Source organism: Perna viridis, chromosome 9 (genome assembly GCF_037379345.1).
Source record: "Perna viridis isolate PV_CMFRI_1.1 ecotype Kerala chromosome 9, ASM3737934v1, whole genome shotgun sequence".
Lineage (NCBI taxonomy): Eukaryota > Metazoa > Mollusca > Bivalvia > Mytilida > Mytilidae > Perna > Perna viridis.
Window position 1 is genome coordinate 22,653,377 of NC_142453.1, and position 14,297 is coordinate 22,667,673.

General features: G+C 34.5%; 1 protein-coding gene across 1 annotated transcript; it reads right to left on the reverse strand.

The window, feature by feature from the left end:
- Positions 1-350: 350 nt before the first annotated feature.
- On the reverse strand, positions 351-12,625 carry LOC148607363 (uncharacterized). The gene is made up of 12 exons (XM_088544694.1): positions 12,087-12,625; positions 10,275-11,629; positions 9,437-10,100; positions 8,801-8,917; positions 8,140-8,438; positions 7,375-7,482; positions 6,976-7,132; positions 6,614-6,797; positions 4,654-6,257; positions 2,667-3,937; positions 1,448-1,955; positions 351-797 (listed from the first exon to the last, which is right to left on the reverse strand). The coding sequence occupies exons 1-10, from the start codon at positions 12,508-12,510 to the stop codon at positions 3,657-3,659; spliced, it is 5,193 nt and encodes a 1,730-aa protein (XP_088400820.1). The 5' UTR covers positions 12,511-12,625; the 3' UTR covers positions 351-797; positions 1,448-1,955; positions 2,667-3,656.
- Between the last annotated feature and the right edge of the window lie 1,672 nt (positions 12,626-14,297).

Below are 14,297 nucleotides of genomic sequence, written 5' to 3' on the forward strand. Positions count from 1 at the left end.
AAGCAAAACAAAATAAGGTAACAGAACGACGACAATTCTTTAAAATATTAGCCAAATAGTAATAGAATGACACAAAAACAGATTAAAATTCAACATCTCTTGACTGTGAACAGGTGCATAAATGCGCAGTGTGGTTGAACTACTTTCATAAGGCCTGTATCATCCTGACTTCATTTAAGTTAAAATGTACTTGCATAATAAATTGGACGGATAACAATACCTTTATCACACATTACAATTTAATTTTGCACGATTAAAATCATCATTTCACCATTAGAACCAACAACTATTAGGATTGTAGCAATTAACTACTTGATATGAAACAATATTATGAAAAATTGGACGGATAGTGCTTATTGTTGCATGATTTTAATCATCATTTCACCATAAAATTAAGAAAAAAACTCTTAACTAGTTCTGAATACATTTTATAAGCAAAATGGCTACTAAAGTGATAAACAGTAAAATATTTATAATGCATACATTGAACGGATAGCAATATCTCTAGACACAATACAGATCATCACTTCGCTATATAATTACAAATTGTCTGAAGGTCAATGACCTTCTCGAAGATGTATGACCTATCAAAACAATGTAAACTTCGTTAACATTTTCCGGTAAAAGAAACTCTAACGACGGATTTAGTACTGAAGTCGGCCTGATGACGTCGGTACTCTCTTTTGTCGATCCGATTGAAACTTCAAATGTTGTTATGACTGGGTTCATTCTGAAAACCATATCCCATGTTATCTTGTAATATTCTGTTCTTAAATGCTTAATAGCAATTGGGGAACCTGAAGGAAAAACGACTTTTATTAGAGAAAAGCAACTTAAGGAGGTAGACCTGGGATATGGGGCATAAATCGTGAAATCAGTGATACGGTTGTATCACATTCAATTTAACCTAAACTTTGAAGATTTCATTTGAAACAAAATGAAATCAATCTAAGTTACTTTGATGCTTACATGAAATTAATATAAAAAGCCCGACTACAAACGTTTCAATGATTACAATTGTTGTGTCCCTTACCTTAGGTCTACCTCATTAAGCAATAATTTTAGTCCGAAAGACCGAGAGAAATAAAAGAAGATAACAACAATGTTATCAGTTCTCTGTAAAACATGTTGACGTTTTTCTGCTTTTTATCGGCATAAGCAAACGCAAAAGAAATTAAAATATTAATTGATAGTATGCTATTCATTATCAACTCTGCATCACCACTGAAATGCATTCATGAGTTAAAGAATAAAACTGAAATACATGTTATATCTCAGAATAAGCGTTACTTTTCGTAACACGTGTAAGTTTCAGTTTGTCTTTACCTACGTAAAAAGTGTTCTGGTAATGGGCTATTGATCGCATGGTTTTGTTTTTCGTTGTCTGAAAATTGTTTGTATGTATAAGACAAACGCATTAAAAAGGAACGATTTATTGAAAGTGTACCTGTTAAAATTGGTTTTCTGCAGTCTAATTCTATAGTGCTATTAATGGTCTCACTAATTAATCCTCCCTCATTTTCGGCTTGTACGGTGAATGTGTATTTCCTTTCTTTTGTTGCATCAAGATTGCTTACTGTTATAGAGTTCTTTTTACCAACTTTAGTCTTATCAAGTAGCTGTTTTTTGTCCGAATGTAATTCAGAAATGTAAGTTTTAAGTCCCGAAGAATCTTTGAAATTGTCCCAGCTAAAAGTAAAGTTCTGACTGCTATCGTTATTACAGCCCGGTGATGTGACGTGCAACTGCGAATCAGCACAAACTGGCGGCATATATGACATAACTAAAGGCCCTAAACTTGCATACTCAGTCAGTTGTACACTATTAACACAACGGATATTAACGTAAACGCTACTTCCATGAGCAAGTTGTAATGGTGGAGATATGAGATATTAATTCATTAAGGTTTGGTGTCTCGATGAACTTAAGTAAATCACAAGATTTTGTTGAAGTACCTGTAAAATAAACATGTAAGAAAACGTGTGTCTTTCACCCAGAATGACATGTTTTAGAATAATACGCCATGACATTAATGGTTCAAATGCCTTCCAAATAACATACAGATCTCAATTTTCTTAAGGAATTTAAGTATCAGTCTTTGTAAGAATCGTGCAAATTCTGTAATATATGGTACACCCAAAAAAGGCAACAAATTTATATTTTTGTTATTAAGTTGCTTTGTGGGTCTATAATCTGAAATGTTTTATCATTTATTCCAATCTGTCTGCTCTAAGGAGATAATTCACAATGATAATTCAGTAGTTGCTTTTGCGTTTCAGTGTCACTTATAGAGTTACTTCCCTTAGTTTTGAATCCTATGGTACATTTTTTATCTAATATCTAATAACTAATACCTCCTGTAAACACGTTATTATTTTTTCCTGTAAAATTTTACAACAAAATGTCAACAATAAAAATATGTAGGCTTTCCAACCACAAATCATATTTTGCATGGTTCTTACCTGGAGTGCTACTTAAATAATTTGTTAAAGATTTTGAAACAAAATTGAATATAACATACTTCAGTAATTTACTACAGCATGTGAAACATATATTAAGTTAAGTTAAATCACAATTCAACATTTTTATTATTACCGAGAATCTAAAAGCCATGCATAAAGCAGTTGTTACAAAAACGTTAATTATTGCATCAACGATAAACTTACCAATGCAATATTCACAAGTTTTAACTGTACTTTCCTCATCAGACACCATCCAATTTGCTGTGATTACGACTGTCGTATCATCGGTGTTATTGCTGTAAATTGCCCCAACTGCACCTTCAGTAATCATTGGAGGTGTCATGTCAAATGCCAAAGGCTTTGATGTAAAAAGAGCAGACATACCTGCATGGTTCTCGACTAGAGCAGACACAAAAAGTGTCATGCCGTGGGTAAAATTTGTCTTAATGACATCATGCCGATGTAATGGCAAAGGTCGCATATCTAAAATTTCTAATCCATGCGGTATACTTCCGACTCCTACGGACACTTTCCCGATCCCGCTTTCAGTATCAACTGTTTGAACACACACTGATATTTCATCTTGAGATATTTGTCGAGCTATTACGGCTTCAGTGTTCAATTTGGTTATTTTTAAGCCAGAACATTTTGATATGTTCGTGTAAACAGTTGCATTTTTTTTAACGCCATTAAGCTCTATAGTAACGTTTACGTTTTGAACGTCTGTTTGTTCGACCAAGTAAATATATTCTGACAGTACTGATTTATCCGCGTTTTTTAGAAATGGTAATGACATAGTCATATCTCCAATGGATAAATGCGCTATGAAATCTAGTTCGGTTATGTCCACTTTGACAACAATTTGAGACAAATCATTGGGTTTACTTGCCACTGATTCAGAAATAATCAATGACTTTTGTGTAATATTGTGAATAGATGTATCTTTAATAACGCTAAACTTATGGCATTCAAAAGACTCTGGATGAGTACCGTCTATATATAACGCATCTGAAGTGACGATTCGACTTTCGTGTCCAGCTGCATCAATTGCCTTTATATGAGCAGTTATGACGTCACCATGTCCAGGTTGACCGGGATAAGGAAAATAAATATTATCCCCAGCATTCATGAATGCTAAAGAGTCGCTACTGTTCTTTAATATGTTGTTTACTTCAAATGCTATTAAGTAATGGCTTATGAAGGAATGCTTGTCATCAAAGCCATGCCATGAGAAAAAAATGGTTCGTCAGTCGACTGATGAATCTTATTGCTGTGGTATTTTGTGTTGAATAAAACGCCCTCTGTTGGTGGTTTGTTATCAAGGAGGAAGCCGTTGGAACTAAGCTCTGTCTTTAGACCAATGGTGTTGACTGCTACTACGTTGAAGTAATATTTTGTTCCTGGTTTGATATCTATACCTGTCCAAGACATTTGCGTTTTCGTTCCAACTTTAGACATCGATACAATATCATCAACTAAAAATAAAAAAAATAAAAAAATCTTACATGACGTAGAAACACAATATTTACAACAAAAATAAAAACAGAAACAAACCATAAAAAAATTAGAAACCAAACCAAACATGAGCGGTTATATCATAAATTACGACAAAAGAATTGGAAATGATATGTTCTTCCGTTTTCGCCGTTTTTTTTTTATGACGGACAGCCCATGACAGGTAGGTGCACGCTACCGTATCTGTCATGGGCGAAATTGTTCATCGCAAAGCGCAAAGTAATAGTTGTTCAGTAAAGTTCATAAGGTTGATGAATATATTAAACAAAATTGTTGTGTGCAGATTTTTATAGTTGTCTAACATTATATGTAAATACATTAAAATAACAAAAAGATAAAGAATTAATAAGTATCTTAGGTAATTTTCAGGGTGATTACTAATATTTCTTCTTCACGAGAGCTTTTAATCATCTTCTTTGAATCAGTGTCCAGTAATTCGACACGTATTTTATGCAAATTATGCATTGACCTCTATTGTAATTCCACTGCATTTGTCGTAAAACGGAAGAAATACATGTACGTTCATACATCTTCTGAAAATCTAGGACTTTTAAGAACCTATTAATCTTTGTTACAAAGATGTCCGTGTTTAATTTTGCGGATCACCATGCATAATTTTATGTTTACATGTACGTATCAAATAAGTATTTTACTATCTAAATTATTTGTTGCAAACCTCCTTTTGACGTTCCTAGCGAAACGATAAATTCCAGAATGGCACTTTCATCGTCAGAAAATACACCATTCCAACAACCATACATATTACCGGGAGAGGATATGTAATCAACATCTTTACCGCATGGTTCAGAAGAATCGGTAATAGAATGTCGTTTATGGATAAAAGGTGGCGTGTGATCCACAATAATTGGCAAGGATGTTGCTATAAAAAACTTTTCCTGAAATATCCATGTTCGGACATATGCTATGTAGTATGAACCGTGACTCAGTTCTCCATCTTTAAGACAATAAAAAGCATGTTGTCTTTTACCGACATCGTGCCAAGGGTCTTCGATACTCATATTGTATATGCCGTCCCCGACACCGGAGTCATTTCTTCCAAAACTGTATTCGAACCTCTGGAAAGAAAATGATTTGTTTTGGTATATCCAACTGCTGTATAGGCATAAAGATGAACCTGTGGCTTTGTTCCATCTATCATCTGATCGTAATGAGATATTTAAATGTAGTTGCTGCAACATGTCTTGTTTTGACGAAATTGTGTTACAGTCATCCTTTTCTTTAGAGACACATTTCTTTCCAACAACGCCACATGTGCAATGACATAACGTGCAACCGACATTGCAAAATTCCATACTGCATGAGTGTTTTTGTATGATGAGCTCCCCTTTAGATTTATCGTATGCTAAAGGAACAACATCTACAGTCACCTTTGACTCTGGTGATGCCAGACCAGCATCATTCACTGCCCAGATTGTTAGTACTATTTTTTCCGGTAGATCCCCTTTATTCGTTGGTATTTCTGCGTTATCAGTGTCATTTATCTGCTTTGGTATAACCAGAAAATCTTCTATAATATCTGCATTGCTATAAGTAGTTCCGATGGAAATATGATAGAAACGAATGCCAGACTGAGCATCGAAAAACCCATACCAAGAAAGAGAAAGGGTGATACTTCCATTGATGCGTTTGTATTTTAACGGAAATTTAAAACCTCCCATTTGTGGGGGTGACCAATCGACTATGAATTTGTCACTGTAAGACGTGGTACATAAATCGGCAGCATTACAGGCAGTAACCTTTACCGTGTAAACGTCACCTAGTCGTAACGAATCGTTTCTTGAGGGACAAATCGTGTACTCATTAGCATCTGATATAATGATATCATCGACTGGAACATGTGAATCTAGATTACTGAAAATTGAGATTAAGGTTCTTACAATCGGACTTTCCTTGTCCTCGAACTTCCACATGATTTTTAAATATGATGGATCGGAAATTAATGTCTTGTTTCTGTAGGTTTCCATATGCAAGTTATAAATAAAAGGCTTCGTCAGCATATTTGGAGGAGTGTCGTCAATGATAAAACCGTCTGAACTTGTTTTTGCACATAAACCTACTTTATTACACGCAGTGACGGTGACGAAATGGCCAACTCCGACCGCCATATTTAGATTTGATTTCATTAAAGATGACGCCAGTTGTACGTTTTCAGATTTCATCACGTCACATGACAATTTTGATGTTCCAATACAAACGTCAAAGTGATCAAGGTCAGAATGCGGATCTTGAAATCCGATCCAGGTCGCATGGACACTTTTCCTATAAATAAAAGAACCATTGCCATATCATCAGATAAAGTTCATTGTATCACTGATGATATCCGACTATACTTAATAATTTACTTGTGTCTAAAATCTTTTTAATTGGAATAGCATGTGTTCTTTGTTATTCACAATGGCGTTTTTCAAAGCAATTTATTATTTTTCATTGGTATGTTGTAATTGGATTTAGGACAAGTTATAGTATGAACGAATTGCAATAAAATAACTCAATATACTTTCAAAGTGAAATTGACGCGATTTTAGAACACGATCTAGAGCTGCTTTCAAAGGAATTATGTAGTTATCAATAGCAAGTCCCACCCAATAGCAATGGACCCGCTCTATAAAGCTAACCTGTCCGATTGGTATCTTGAATGCTTTCCTGGATCTCCCACAACAACTAGGCCAGGTATTGGTGGTGACGTATCTATGACGACACCGTTTGATGTCGCTGAAGTGCAAAGACGTGCACCGTTACAAGCAATCACTGTTGTATAATATCTGACTCCATGAACAAAGAATTGATTCCATGTGATTGCTAAAAAGAGAAATATGAAAAAGAATTCATTAAGCAAAACTATGAATAACCTCATTTGATACCGTACTCTGTTAAAAGTAACAAACAAACATCCCACGATACTTCATTTCTATTATAATTATCATTAAATTATGTTTTATACACTACATAATTTGAATCAAGAATAAGAAGTACTTGCACGTTTTCAATCCAATATTAGTGAATGGTACTACATCATCTTTGCTAAGTGATGTTCCCAAACCCGCTTTGTAAAAGGTCAGCTTAGAATGAGGATCGTTGAATCCGTACCAATTTACTCTTATGGACGTTGATTTGAAGTGATTCGTATTATCCTTCTAAAACAAAACAAGAAAGTCCTCATCAGCCGTAGTAACTTTTTTTGTGGCATTATCATTTTTAGCAACTTAAATTCAAGTCTGGTAAACGTGACATTTAACATTTTATGAGAAATATGCATGCACAAACACACCATTTTAGCTAAAATTCCAACGATATGTTAATTTTAAGCTACATGTAATGAGTATCGTTAATGTGATATAGATTGCAAACCATTCATTTTTTATAACTGTGATCATACCTCATTTACTGGACTTGTTTCTATAACATGCCCTACTGGAGGAGGTGAGCTGTCTACAACAAACGGCAAAGACACAGTGTAAGACCTAAGTCCAGCTCCGTTTGTAGCCTGAATTAACAATGTTCAAAAAACAAATTAACTTTGATGAGACAATTCAAAAAGCTGTTCTGTTAACTATTAAAGAAACTTTAACACATCAAAAAGTCTAATACTGTTATATAGTATGAGTCACCATCTACATCCTTGCCTTGACAATGTAAAATGCATAGACATGCATTAACTATCGTGAAAGCATTGCTAAAAATCAAATAAAAATTAAAAATAGTAAATTGAAAGAATGTATTTACAACAGTGTCCGTGTAATTGGAATGAAGAACCACATTGTGTAATGACTTATCGATATCGGGATATTTGAGCGACAAGCACATAATTACTTGGACGATGATGAAATATTTACAGAAATACGCTAGTGCGAGTTGTTTTTAGAGCTAAAACCTAGTACTGCAATGATTTATTTGAAAATCAGCTACCATTTGAAATGTAAATTCAAAATTTCTTTAAGTAAACCTATCAACCGATGAATACAATTAGACTATTATGGACATGGCAGATGCATATGAATTTAAAACCCTTTGACAATGATTCAATGCATTAAATGAAAATAAGTGATTCATGTAAGTTTTAAGCTTGTTCATGGATATGCTTAGCAAAATTAATTCACCGCAATATTGACTAGTTTTTTTACAGAATATTAATTAATCTCACAGTGACAATTGCATAATAGGTATGTCCATCTTGGGTAATGCCATTGCCATTAATCTCGGCACTATCAACAACTTCTTGAAACGGTATGACATCAGGTGAGTTGTTGTGTGACCCTATTCCTACTTCTATTTTGCGTATTCCACTCTCATCGTCCTCGATACCAGACCAGCGAAGATATATGGAATGAGCAGCAACATATCGATGACCTTCAACTTCTATTGCACCAGAAGTTGGAGGTGAAGAATCATATATCACGTGGTTAGAATATGCATCGACAGTGCGGTTAACATGATTGAATGCTACAACAGATAATTATTTTATTGAGAAATCATATTATGCAGTTTTTCAAAAAGGTATTTCAGGTTTATTTTTCATTTATACATTGTGAAATCTATGTTCATTGCATTTCCGATAACATATAATCTAGAAGAGTTTAACTAACACCTAAATATCCATAACTTAATCTAAGAAATGATAATAAAGTAAGAATTAGAAAATAAACCTGAGAGGCGGTATAATTCTTACAACATTTTAATCTGTGAAAATGGTAGGAGTAAATATTTTCATCTGTATTTTACATTTATTTAATTGTCAATATCAGAATTGATCGTAAATAGATTTTTGTCGCTAGCACATAAGAATGTGTATACACTACTATTACCTCTTACAGTAGCATAATACGCATGCCCAGGTTTCAGATCAAGTCCAACAACAGTAGCTGACTCTGACAGACCAGCTGATGTAAATGGCAATACATCATCAGCTCCTTTATTTGTTCCTGGCATGTAAATATGTTAAAGGGTTAATATTAACAATGATATTTATTCTGATAGGTTTAAGCATTAGTAATATGTTCTGTATTTAAAAACCAAGGATACCTTTACCTTGATGTTTTGTTTTAGAATTCTATAAAATTGTATATGCACTAATGGAATTCAAACCTGCAATATTTAGGTTGATGTATATAGTTAAGGCAAACTTAACATGTTTTATAATAATCTGTTTAAGGAGGTAAAACTAGGATAAGGGACAGTGATAGGTTGGTATCATATTCAATTTCACCAAAGCCTATCAAGCTTTCATCTGAAATAGATTGAAATGAATCCATGTTACTTTGATGCTTATATGAGATTGCTGTCAAATACTGAATACAAACATTCCAATGATTTGTAAGAGTTGTGTCCCTTAACCTAGGTCTACCTCCTTAAAAACGCTCTTATTGTATAATTCAATTACAAAGATATGTAGAAGTATGTAAAATATTAGATCTTTAATTGTAAAGGTTGTATTTTCTTACCGATAGCATATTTGTATTCTGAAATATCGGAAATATAACCAAGCTTTAATGCGTCCTTATTTCCCCTGAAACCTGTCCATGTAACAGTTAGCTGTGTTCCGTCAGTGACATAATTATTATTTGCATCAATAAAAACTCTTCCTGCTCTTGGAGGACCTCCATTAATAAGAAAACCATTGCTGCATACCTTGAAGTCTAATGACATTGCACATATAAACAGGAGCAAAGTGTTTTTGAAGAACGGGTTTTTGAAGTCTACAAAGCCACCTGTTGTATTTGTTGAGAAAAGACAAGAAACATCTAGAGAGCACAATGTAATAGGGATTTCGCGTTTGGAAGTAAGATACCATGTAATTTGTGTTCGTGGTCTACCAATGACGAAGCCGCCAATCCTCACATTTGAATCAGCGAAACCCATTTCTAATTTATGAAGCATCTTAAGTTTTGATCCAATGTTAGAAGCATGCTGATATTTCAAAAGATCTCGGGAAACTGGATTATTGAGGTTCAGATCATACAGAACGTCTTTATTAAACAAATTAGGGTCACTGATAAAGTCAATTGGAGAGCAAATGCGAGGCTTCCTATCATCAGAACAGAATGCTTCAACACATATGGAGTTGTGCTTGTAAGGTAACAGTTGTGTAGCAAGAGAAACGGCATCCTGGAAAAATAGTTGCAGAATAGAATAATTATTAATTCATAAATAAACATATAAATTCCGTTAAAACATGATTTAAATTTATAGTTAATGATAACCTAAAACTATATAATCAGTTGGAAAGATTTCAATTTTCTTGAAAGTAAAAGATAAGAATATTATTCAAGATCAAAATACCTCTATCAATTGACCATTTGATGATTTATCTACAATATATTTCCAGTGTGAGACCATTTTGTGTCCTTCGAGGTCAGCAAAAAGTGCCCACCTGTACGCCTTTGATAATTCATTACCACTGCACATGTATTTTTCAATAGTTACAGCAACATTGAGATAACTCCCGTTTACTGTTGCCTTAGCCGTGGAATGTAATGAAGGGATACGAGTAGGCACAATTGAAAATTCTTCAGAGGATACAATCGGGAGACAAACTTGTCCAAAACAAAGCCGTACAAGCGCTTTATATAAACCCGTTGAAAATTTCCCTGTGAAATTATACGACGTCGCGTGTCCTGCATTCGAAAATATCAGTCTATTTTTGCATTTTCCTTCGTGCACTTTACAAACAGCAACTTCAAAGTGTGTAACGAGTTTGGAATATTCCTCATTTAAAATCCAATGTATTGGTATATAGCTTTGAGACATTTGAGTTCTTTTGAAGGGGTTGCAATGGAATAAAGATGCATTTGTATATGTCTCATGTCCATTGTCATACAACGTGAAATTAATTTTATCAGTGCGTCTTAGAGCCATAAACGTAATAACGTAATAATTATAATACCAACGGGTTGCAAGAATAAGGATGCTCTTGCTTTGTGAAGAAATGTTTGCGGACAAAAAAACAGAGTATACAGTGCCAGCGACTAATGGTAGTTTTGAATTCACTGCAATATTTGAATTCTCATGAAGATTTTCAAGTGATCCAGTTTTCAAACATTCTTTACCATACAACACCGTCACCAGTGACAAAACCTTTGATTTCTTTAATGGGAAGAATCCATCTGAGGAAGCATAAGTTGTTCCTCCTGAGCATGAAGCTTTAATTGTAACAAAATATTGCTGATCGCTGTCGGTGAAAGAATAGTTCTCACATACAGAATTATTCGTTCTATTGAAAGGTATATCATGAAAAGTAACGGTATCATCATTTCTAGGAGATGTCCCTAGACCATGCTGAAGTTGAATTGTCTCATGGTGATTAAAGCCAATCCACGAAATACAATACTCATTTAAATCGAAGGTAACGTCGATATCATGGAAAGGTGGTATGCTATTACGCAGTACATCCTTAACTATACCAACTCTGGGTGGAAACAAAGATGGAATACGAAACGGTTTCGTTGTAACATTACAGAAATGCCCTGCATAGTTGTAGAATTTGAGTTGGGCGTAGAATTCATACCCATCCATCATATCGTATTTTTGTAGCCTTTGCACTGGGTACTGTATACATTGGACGTCTGAACCACATTTACCACCTTGGTTTTCTATACTCCATTCCAGAAAAGGTGTGATAAATCTGTTACCCAAACCTGTGTAGAATACATGTTAAAAATTAAAAGGGAAACACATTAGAATTTTTTAAAACAACATACAGAATTTATATTGATATGCCTTCATGCGAGGTTTAAATTTTCGTTATATCTGCAAGGTCTCGGGAATGGCGAGAATCAAAGCTCGCCAAATTTACGTCTAAATACTTTATATATGTTTTCCATTCCATTAAATCGGAAAAATAAAGACCATGAAATTTATAGAGCAAATTTCCAAATTTATCATCCGCTTAAAATTCCCTTTATAAAATATCTGCTTTATTTGGGACATTTTTCACACCATTTTGCAATTTTTGTGACGAGACATGCGCTTTATAAACGTTGATGCCGTGCACATATTTTTTCATGGACTACAATACAGTGAAGCGAAAAACAACCGCAAACTAACGACATGAAGATGGCAGAATTGTGAGAAAAAAATCGTACGTGTACTTACCGAATCTAAACATAACTATCCCTATTTCGTCAGCTTGTTCTGTATCAAAAACCTCTTTTGTCATCCATTTCAACACTACATTCTTTCCTTTCACGACGGGTTGTATAGTTGTTAAGCACACTGGAGGGGTTTCGTCGGCAAGTATTGGTCCCAACCAAACTTTACTCTCTAGCCCAGCTCTATTGACTACACGTATGAATATGTAGAAAATATTTTCTCCAATAAGCCCCGGATGATGTTGAATGTACCTTGTTGGATGATGCACCTCAACATAACCCTGAATGTCTGGGCTCTCAATACTTCTCGGATCGTTACCGAACCCAACGTAAGTACCAGTTATCTGACTTCGGTCTTCAGATATATCCCACCTCACGTCTAACACATCATTTGGTACGTAGATCACGTGACCGTTGTAAAGAGGCATATTTGGCAAATAAATTCTGAGATATTTAATCCATTGCTGTATGCTTTTGATTCTGGTATGAATTTCGCAATGATGTCATCGGATTTGTTCTTACATTTTGATAAACAAGCAGAAACGTCCATGGCAACTTTAACTAAATTTTCTTTAATAACCCATGCCTTACCATCAAGACAAGCAACAGATTCCTTTATTTTCGAATGTTTAAGATAAATATTCGATATGTTTGGAAGCGACTTGTCAAATATTACCCCGTCTGAACATACAACCTTTGAAGGACTCAATGCATGATTATACGCGATGACAGATACAAAGTAACGTCCCTCTCTATTTGGAAATCGTAGTTTCGTGGAAGTTTGGACTATTTCCTGAACGAAAGTATCATTTTTGAAACCCGGTATCCATTGCTCCAGATCACTGAGGCATTTTCCACTTAAAGCTAATTTATATATTTTTATTCCACTTTCATGGTCGACGAAATCGTGCCAGTGGACTGTAATCTCATCATCGCTAGTATAGTCAATGTCTTGAAAACCACTAGGACCTTCCAGAACAACCCCACCTTCTGGTGGAGAATCATCAACAAGAATGTCGATATGGTCAAATGAACGGAGATAAGCGTTGTTCATGGCTTCAAGGGTGAAGAAATATCTTCTATTATGCAGTTCAATGTGTTTATTTTCGCTTTTCAGTTTCTTTAAGTTTGCACTAAACAACATGCTGCTACAATTACCAATCATGGGACAGTAGAATGATGAGGAATTATCAGGATTACCCTACGAAAAGCAAAAAAGAAAATATATAAAATACTGATGATAAATACCCGTAATTAATAATCAACTATAACGAAATTGATTTTAAAACATTTTAAAAGTAAAGACTAATATAATAAGTCATAAAAATTACGACTAACAAAGAATGTTGAGTTTTCAGCACTAGTAAAGACTTCAATAGGCCCTTTTCTACAAAGAAAAACAAACTATATTATATAATAGATATCATATAACTGAAATGAGAATCTTACTTACAACAGACTTGACTCCGATGGCTTTCTCTATAAGAACAGTATTGTTTTCATAAGTACCAAATGTCCATTTCATCTCACGAACGCCACTGTGAACATCGAATGCTTTAAACTCTATTGCCATATCTGATAAGTCTATAGTATGATGTACAAAAAGTTGTTTGCATCCGTTCCGTGTCAACCAAATGTCAGATATTTCCGGAACAGAACGGTCAATGTACACGGAAACACTGTCATTTAGAGTGTGGTTCATTATGTCTTTGGCTTGTAATTGAAATATAAACTCGTCCCCATCACTCATAGATGGGTACGTACAGAGAGCTTCCGATGTAAAGTTTTCTACGCGACCGGAAGTTACGTATATGTCATTTTTAAGTATTGCATAGTAGAATCCACTTAAGCCATTTACATTTACGGTACCATTTATTGGCAGAATACCAGAAATTTGATCATAAAGACCAATTACATCACTATATGTGTCCGATTTGATTGGACGGAAGGGATTGTTTTTCTTGTAGTAATTATTAAAATATCTTTGAGACCAAGAATAACACAGTTTCTCGTGATTGGTTTGCCATTGGTAATTACTTGCATTTGAAGCCGTTTCAACACGCAAATGATGTTGATCATTGACCTCAATAGCCGAAGTATTGTCGTACAAAACAAATCTACGGGCATGGTGGACATTGTTAGCAGAGTCCGTTACTTCAAGTATCATTGTATACAGCATAGGATTTTTGGAAGGTAATTCTATTTCAATATTACT

Bases quoted from the DNA above. Each gene is read 5' to 3' on its own strand.
- LOC148607363 (XM_088544694.1), bottom strand. From the start codon at position 12,510: ATGCCTCTTTACAACGGTCACGTGATCTACGTACCAAATGATGTGTTA. The intron at 7,133-7,374 runs GTATGATCACAG...GTTTTGTTTTAG, and splicing joins AAACAAGTCCAGTAAATGAG to AAGGATAATACGAATCACTT. The intron at 6,798-6,975 runs GCAAGTACTTCT...TTCTCTTTTTAG, and splicing joins TAATATTGGATTGAAAACGT to CAATCACATGGAATCAATTC.